Raw genomic sequence first — 9,284 nt, forward strand, 5'->3', positions numbered from 1 at the left:
TACCCTGCGATGTATCTCTCTCGTGTGGTGCATTAGCTGTACCCTGCGATGTATCTCTCTCGTGTGGTGCATTAGCTGTACCCTGCGATGTATCTCACTCGTGTGGTGCATTAGCTGTACCCTGCGATGTATCTCTCTCGTGTGGTGCATTAGCTGTACCCTGCGGTGTATCTCTCTCGTGTGGTGCATTAGCTGTACCCTGCGATGTATCTCTCTCGTGTGGTGCATTAGCTGTGCCCTGCGATGTATCTCTCTCGTGTGGTGCATTAGCTGTGCCCTGCGATGTATCTCTCTCGTGTGGTGCATTAGCTGTGCCCTGCGATGTATCTCTCTCGTGTGGTGCATTAGCTGTGCCCTGCGATGTATCTCTCTCGTGTGGTGCATTAGCTGTGCCCTGCGATGTATCTCTCTCGTGTGGTGCATTAGCTGTGCCCTGCGATGTATCTCTCTCGTGTGGTGCATTAGCTGTACCCTGCGATGTATCTCACTCGTGTGGTGCATTAGCTGTACCCTGCGATGTATCTCTCTCGTGTGGTGCATTAGCTGTACCCTGCGATGTATCTCTCTCGTGTGGTGCATTAGCTGTACCCTGCGATGTATCTCTCTCGTGTGGTGCATTAGCTGCACCCTGCGATGTATCTCTCTCGTGTGGTGCATTAGCTGCACCCTGCGATGTATCTCTCTCGTGTGGTGCATTAGCTGCACCCTGCGATGTATCTCTCGTGTGGTGCATTAGCTGCACCCTGCGATGTATCTCTCTCGTGTGGTGCATTAGCTGCACCCTGCGATGTATCTCTCTCGTGTGGTGCATTAGCTGCACCCTGCGATGTATCTCACTCGTGTGGTGCATTAGCTGCACCCTGCGATGTATCTCTCGCGTGTGGTGCATTAGCTGCACCCTGCGATGTATCTCTCGCGTGTGGTGCATTAGCTGTACCCTGCGATGTATCTCTCTCGTGTGGTGCATTAACTGTACCCTGCGATGTATCTCTCTCGTGTGGTGCATTAGCTGTACCCTGCGATGTATCTCTCTCGTATGGTGCATTAGCTGTACCCTGCGATGTATCTCACTCGTATGGTGCATTAGCTGTACCCTGCGATGTATCTCTCTCGTGTGGTGCATTAGCTGTACCCTGCGATGTATCTCTCTCGTATGGATCAATCTCTCTTATGAAGTTTTGGAATCCAGTGCAGGAGGAGCGGGGCATAGCCCAGTGGTAAAGCGTTCGCTTGATGCGCGGTCGCTCTAGGATCAATCCCCGTCGGTGGACCCATTTGGCTATTTCTCGTTCAAGCCAGAGCTCCACAACTGATGTAACAAAGGCCATGGTATGTACTATCCTGTCTGTGGGATGGTGCATATAAAAGATTCCTTGTTGCTAATCGAAAAGAGTAGCCCATGAAGTGGCGACAGCGGGTTTCCTTTCTCAATATCTGTGTGGTCCTTAACCATATGTCTGACGCCATATAACCGTAAATAAAATGTGATGAGTGCGTCCTTAAATAAAACATTTCCTTCCTTCCTTTCAATGCAGAAGGGAAATGCTTTGTCATCGGAGTTTAAGTTCCAGCCAAATGTACGAAGGTCAGATTCTTGGATTTACCACATAGTGGCCTTATATGTACCACTACTTGAATTATCAACCTCAAGTTAGTTTAGGAGACAATTAATATAATAGTTCTTACATATGATGGTTATCCTATTTGATGTGGGCACTACCACAAACTTCAATAACTTTATTGACTATAATATCTTCCTTTTGTTTCTTTATGTGCACATGAAAACAAACATGAAGACCAAAATATTTACATCACATTTAAAGGGACATACCCTAGTTTCAACCGTGAAAATTAACACTAAGTTTACTTAATCTACAATGTACGGAAATTGATCATATAAACAATAAAATCTAAGTAAAGTATGATTTAAGTTATCAAAAACGGTTATAATAGTCAAATTATGCGTTAGTGTTTAAAAACTAGGCTATGTCCCTTTAACCACACACAATAATTCTTAATAAAACAGGAAAACAACATATGCTGCTGTTTATAATGTAAGGACATAAAAATATTACAAATATATAAAGATGCCCGGGGGTGGGGCAATTTTTTTTTTTTTAAAGTTGGGAAAGAACCTCCGGATCCGTAAATTATTTGTTTTGTTTTTTTAATTATTATAATTCGTATTGGTCACTGTGGTATTTACAGCCATTTTGTTTCCTTGGAAGTTTGGGCATAAATGTTTTGTATTGCTATTAAAATTATTGAAATTAGCTTTACATGGCCAACTAAATTATAAAATGTGCGAAATAAAGCCTCGCCTACAATGTCTTCAATGATTATCAGTATACCCTTGCAATGCATTTTAAATTTCAATTCAACTTTTCAATATGACCACATTATATAAGATTAATATACAACAATGGGATATAAGAATTAATTTATTTATTACAGTTTGTAAAAATGTTAGTGCTATATAAAGAAAATTCTGCTTTCTTTAAATTTACAAAATTAATACTGACATATGAACATGGCCAAACATGAGTTAAATGTTATGTGAAACAAAAACAAATAATTATGTCTACGTTATGTAATGCACTAAAGTAATGTAAGAAATTGTATAAGCAAAATTAAATGTTTTATTTCATTTTTTATAAATACGTATTGCTTAATAAATCCATATTAGTTTACTCTTTATTAATATTCTTAGAGTGAAATATATGCTTAATTTCACTTATAATTTTGTGTTTTTTAAGTGTTCTTTTAAACTAGTAAACCTATATCATTTTACTGAACTGTGTTCGTACATTTTCATTAATTTTACATTAGACTCAAATCAGGTAATTCAAACCATAATACGTTTATTATAATACGTTAATTACAATACTTTTATTATATATTACTTTAAATTTTTTTATTTATTTGTTTTTCGTTGGTATATGATTTTACATATTTTTGTCATTAATTGTATTAATTTTATATATTTAAAGAAAAAGAAAAAAAGATGTTCAATGTTCTTTTACAAAATATTGAAGATTAATCAGTTCTTCTTGCCATCATGGCACTATCGTTTTAGCCTCGTACATAACAAATATATACACCAACAGATATATTTCCGGTAAATGATAAAAAAAATTAAAACATTTGATAATAGAAGTCTTTATTTACAACAAAAAACAAATTCTTAAATGTTTTATCCATATATTGTTGACATCACCAGGATCGAACCACCTCAACCATTGGGGTTTTTCTCGTTTCAACCAGTGCACCACAACTGGTCAAATGCCGTGGTATGTGTCTGTTGGAAAGTGCATTAAAATATTCATTGCTGTATTAGGAAAAATGTAGCGGGTTTCCTCTGATGACTACGTGTCAGAATTACCAAATGTTTGACATCCAATAGTCGATGATTAATTAATCAATGTTTTCTAGTGGTGTCATTAAAACAAAACAAACTTCAAACTCATAAGCAAAAGATTCGCCTGAACCAGTTTTCTACGATTGGTATATCAAAGGCCGTGGTATATGCTGTCCCGTCTGTGGGAAAAAATGCATATAATGGATCCATCGCGCTTAACAGAAACGTGGTTTTCCTCTAAAACTGTATACCACAATTATAAAATGTTTTACATCCTATAGTCGATGATTAATAAATCAATGAGCCCTACCTAGTGGTGTCGTTAAACAAAACAACCTTTGACGTTTCGTCTGGGAAAGACTGAACTTAAAATCAAGAGTGTAGCATTTAAACACACACAGCATTGTTCGTCTAACTTTAGTTATGCGTTTGTTATTGGATTTATTTTACGTTCAGTCTTTTCCTGGTGATCTTCAACCGGCCTCGGTGGCGTCGTGGTTAGGCCATCGGTCTACAGGCTGGTAGGTACTGGGTTCGGATCCCAGTCGAGGCATGGGATTTTTAATCCAGATACCGACTCCAAACCCTGAGTGAGTGCTCCGCAAGGCTCAATGGGTAGGTGTAAACCACTTGCACCAACCAGTGATCCATAACTGGTTCAACAAAGGCCATGGTTTGTGCTATCCTGCCTGTGGGAAGCGCAAATAAAAGATCCCTTGCTGCTAATCGGAAAGAGTAGTAGCCCATGTAGTGGCGACAGCGGATTTCCTCTCAAAATCTGTGTGGTCCTTAACCATATGTCTGACGCCATATAACCGTAAATAAAATGTGTTAAGTGCGTCGTTAAATAAAACATTTCTTTCTTTCTTTCTTTCCTGGTGATGTTAATATTATATTGACAAATCATAACAATAATCCAAATAATTCTTTGTTGATTAAGTGTAGATTGTACGAATGTGTCATGACAATCGCTGTAATTAACGGACCAACTTTGAACTTCGTGGTTCTTCGATTGTTTCAAATCTAAATTCTACAGATAAATAGTATTTAAAAGTAGTTTTGCATGTTTAATCAGCTGACTACGGGCAGTACGAATCAGATAGGATTATAATAGAATATAAAACTACAAGTTCTTCAAGAAATTGAACTTGTTCATAAAACAACGTGACAGCACAATAATGTCCGAGACACAACATACATTTGTTTGAATAAAATATTTTGGCTGCCCGGTATCCCTCTAAATTAAGATGTTTATTGTATGATGTATTGCAGGGTAATGCCAGTATATTATGTACAATTAAAGTAGCAGTAGCAGCAACAACAACAACTACAACAACAACAACAGCAACAGTAGTAGTAGTAGTAGTAGTAGTATGCTGGAATAATTCCTTCAAATGTTCTGAGTTTTATTTGTTTAGGAACACCGTACGGTTTGCTTAAAGGAACATTTCCGACTTGCTGCAATTTTTAAGATGTTATCGACTAACAGAGACTTTTTAACGATTGTAATTACATATCAAATATATTTTTCTGCATAAAATATTAGTGGCTGTATATTAAAGGTGTTTCTGATCATTCTAATATTTGTACTAGGTTAAATTTCATTTTATTTCCTAAAATATACTTTTTTCGTACGTATGAAATTAAAATATACTTTTTTCGTACGTATGAAATTATTTGAAGACAAAATCCAGTTTGGGATTCTTACAAATATTAAGACGACCAGAAACGCATTGAATATACAGACACTGATATTCGAAACAAGAAAATGTATTTAATATGTAAGTTTAATCGTAGAAATATTTTATTAGTCGGAAACATCTTACAATGAGCAAACTCGGGAATGTCCCTTTAAAAACTTCTAGTATTTACAGAATGCTGTGTATCATCTTAGGATTGCATATGTTTAGAAAATCGTCTACCACATAGAACTAACTAAGCGTGTAAAGAATTAAGTATACCCTTAGGATAAATTATCGCAAGAATACACACGCAAAGAAAACTATTTACAATTCAAAGGTGGCCTAGTGATATACCGTCAAGCTAGTTTACGAATAGACAAACAATATTTCACTCTGTTACCACATATGTTAAAAGTATGTTTTGTTTATCGACATCACATTAAATTGATTAATCATTAGCTGAAACATTTGGTAATTTTCATTCATAGCCTTAGAGGAAACCCGCTATTTTTCCATTAGCAGCAAGGGGTACTTTATATGCACTTCCCCCCACACAGAACAGCACATACCACGACCTGGTGCACTGTTTGGTACGGGGAAAACACCCAATCAGAGAACGGGTCCACTGACGTGGTTCGATCCTACGACGCAAGCACCTACGGCGAACGCTCTACTGACTGAGCTATAGTATTTCCCATCATTCTATAAAAATGTATTTTGTAAATAATTTCAGTTTCGTTTAACGTAAGAAGAAAAGTAAACGGGTTTTGGAAATAACAAAATAATACTATTTTTGTGTTCAATTTACAAATCAATCTCCTCAGAAATAAATAACTTGTAGTAAATTTCATAGTATGAAAAACGGCGTTTCTTGTGGGACGGACGGTAGATCCCCATGGCTTTTCCTGTACATTGCCAAATTAGTCAGTTGCTAATTTGTATATAAAACGGCAAATAAGATATTCGTCAAATTAACCACATTTTAATAAATTTCAAGGAAATATACTGCATTTGTCAAAACTGGCTAAACCAAAATGTGTTCCAGTGTGAGCCCTGGATCATCATCCTGCCATTGTCACAACATATAAAACGTTTTAAAGAGTTAGACCCGTGAAAATTAACACTAAGTTTAGTTAATCTATAAACCTATTAAAGTTACAATTGAGTGAAACGTCAGTCTGTGACTTTGAAATAGTCAAATACCCTAAAAAAAAAACTCGACTCCATACCTGTTACTGCTCAGACGCACGTGCGTTTTTAAAAATTTGAGAAATGCATCTTGTGATATTAAAAACACCAGGATGACCAAAAGCATGTACGGAAATTGATAATCTAAGCCATAAAATCTAAGTAAAGTATGACTTCAGTTATCAAAAACGGCTATTATAGTCAAAAATATGCCTTAGTGTTTAAAAACTAGGGTATATCCCTTTAACTCGAAAAAACAATGTCTACTTACTTGTCACGTTGTCTGTCTGTACGTGGTGTGGACCCGTCATCGTGCGCTCGTCAAATCGAAAGTTACTGTTACCCCCACAGTTCCTCTCTTGCGCTGTACTCAGACCCATAATCCTGTCCGCGATTCCTGGAGGATGACCACACCCTGCTTCGTCCTCTCCCCCTTGTCGCAGCCCGAGGATGGAGTCGATGTGGAAATTGGCCGTCGAGACACTCATAGATGTGCTGTTGTTACGGTCATTAAAACTACTCCACTCCAATTCCTTATACCAACTTGTTTAATTTCTCTTTAAAGCATCGTCTCATAAACACCTCAAACCACGTGATAGGGCCATTCTTTAAGCATTTAGGGGTGCATATCGGAGAAGACGGAAAACGACTTATCGCGGAGTTATCTCCCCTTGAGTCTTGGTGGATTAACTTCGAATGAGGTCCCGCATTCGTCTGATGCTGTGTTATTTAGGTTTTTTTAAGGGTTTTTTTTTTTTAAGGTTTTTTTTTTAAGCACACTCGATCATGCGGTAACCTTACTCCGTATTGTCAGTCGTCTAATTCGGTTTAATCTAATCCTAAGAAAGCGGGCGAGCGATGACAATATTTCTTGCTTCGGGGCCTCGTCTCCTGGGGAGCCCGGGTAAAGACTGCCTGACAATGCACGCGGTGCCTAACAAGGTGGGCGGGGCATCGGAAATTAATTGCTGATAAATAAGCTCTGTGAGAGCCAATCAAATCGCGGGTGATGTCCCAGCGTTGGACAGGCAAACAAGCGCGAGTAATTGCGAACAAAGGTCATGTCTGCCATTCCACTGCTTAGCGACACCATTACTGCTGAAACTGACAACCATTCACAAAAGTTTTTCAAACGAGAGGGCGCTCCGCTGCGCAAGCTGTCTAGTGCGCGCGCTCCGTGACGTTGCGGCCCACCGTGTCTTGACAGAGTAACTTCCCTCGGAAGCGGGGTTCTTTCTGCCTCCCTCTCTCCCTCTATCTCTCCCGTCAGAGCTGTTGATTATTTATACCTCGATGATCGCCTGTCAAGATTACTTTTGATTGTGGACATTCCGTGGAAATATGAGAAATTATTCCTGTCTGGTTGGCCTGGCGGCCTTCACACCTGATGTTAATGCGACGTTTTCAAAATAGACCGATTTGCACCTCAGTAAATATACACCGCGCCTTAATATAGTTCGTGCCACAGCACTGTATTTTTTTTTTTTTAAACCAACATGATACATCCACCAAGGAATCTCCGAGGTATGCCCAAGACAGTCGTGCTTGAAACTTAGTGGATGTAGGCACGAGTAAAATGGTTAATTGATTGATTGATTGACTGACTGACTGACTGACTGACAGACTTACTGACTGACTGACGGACTGATTGACTGATTGATTGATTGGAAACCATTTCTGGCCCGTAGGAACAGGGGTGCCAGTGGGAGGGGGGTCTGCGCCCACCGTTTTAAGACGAAAATTAGTACCATAGTTTTATCTTATAAAATAAAAAGAAACCCCCCAAAAAAATTTCACAACCAAAAATTACAACATAAAAACACAAAAATATGTCTTCCTAGATCTGGGAAATTCAGTTTGAGGTCACAGACAGGGTAGCACACGCCACGGACTTTGATATACCAGTCGTAGTGCACCGAGTGGGGAGAGTAATAGCCCAATGGATCCACCAACGGGGATCGATCTTAGACCGATCGTGCGTCAGGCGAGCGCTTCACCAATCATTATGAAGACGACAATCATTCCAATCATCGCATAACAAAGCCAAGGTAGTATTAATTTAATTAAGTTGAAGATAGATGACATCAAATTAGTGGCTCCTTGATACCAGTTACCTTACAACGAGTTGTTGGATTCCTTTTTAAGCAACACATTATTAGATAAACATTATGAAACGACCACAACAATATATATATTATTCTGTCTGTAACCAACCTACAGTTGTATCGTGGTATTTCTCGGAATCTCGTGTCATATACAATATAAACTTCTACGATTCCAAGACCTGAATTTACTGACATAGGAATACATCAGTTCATCAGCTTTTGTACTTGTTTTACAGTCAGAAGTACTTTGACACATCCACCGGGAAATTCGGAGGTTGTGCCTAAGACAGGCGTGCTTGAACCTTCAGTGAATATAAGATCATATTAAATAGTTGATTGATTGATTTATCAGAAGTCTACTTCCGCGAACTTATAAATAACTCATTATAGACATAGTAGATAATTGTAAGAAAAAAAAACAAAAAAACAACAACAACATTATTTTTGAAAATATGAGAATATCCATTATCTTATTCCTATATGTTCGACGGTGATGTAAGGTATCCTAGGCCTGTTTGTTGATACTATATGAAAATTTTGTTTTATATCTTAATTCTATACCGAGTTTAGAATGAAACCACACACAAACTGATGTTGATTCTAGACTGAAATCACATTCAGTTTGTATGTTTGTATAGACTGAAGACTCAAGACATTCGCATTATATCGTTTGACAGCACATTAGTCTGCGTTCAAGCCACATACTCGTAAACTGATGTTGATTCTAGATTCATTTCATTTTATTTGTTGTTAGGGTTCACCACCCCGTAACACGAAGAGTGGCGCTGACATGTATACATATAGTATATCAAACATTTGACATATAAAAGCAATCACGGTTATATAATGCATGAACAAAATATATACACAGTAAAACCATTAACCGTTACAAAATACCCATCGAGATCAAAGTACTTCACAGATAAATGTACTTACAGTCCATTTGTGCAG

At 38.1% G+C, this 9,284-nt stretch overlaps 1 protein-coding gene across 1 annotated transcript in view; it reads right to left on the minus strand.

The window, feature by feature from the left end:
• Positions 1-7,588, minus strand: part of LOC121386105 (retinal homeobox protein Rx3-like) — a 38,400-nt gene extending 30,812 nt beyond the window's left edge. The window contains exon 1 of the mRNA XM_041516906.1: positions 6,500-7,588. Coding sequence (XP_041372840.1) covers positions 6,500-6,716 — 217 coding nt within the window. The 5' untranslated portion in view covers positions 6,717-7,588. The remainder of the gene's footprint in view (positions 1-6,499) is intronic.
• Between the last annotated feature and the right edge of the window lie 1,696 nt (positions 7,589-9,284).

Source organism: Gigantopelta aegis, chromosome 2 (genome assembly GCF_016097555.1).
Source record: "Gigantopelta aegis isolate Gae_Host chromosome 2, Gae_host_genome, whole genome shotgun sequence".
Taxonomy (NCBI): domain Eukaryota; kingdom Metazoa; phylum Mollusca; class Gastropoda; order Neomphalida; family Peltospiridae; genus Gigantopelta; species Gigantopelta aegis.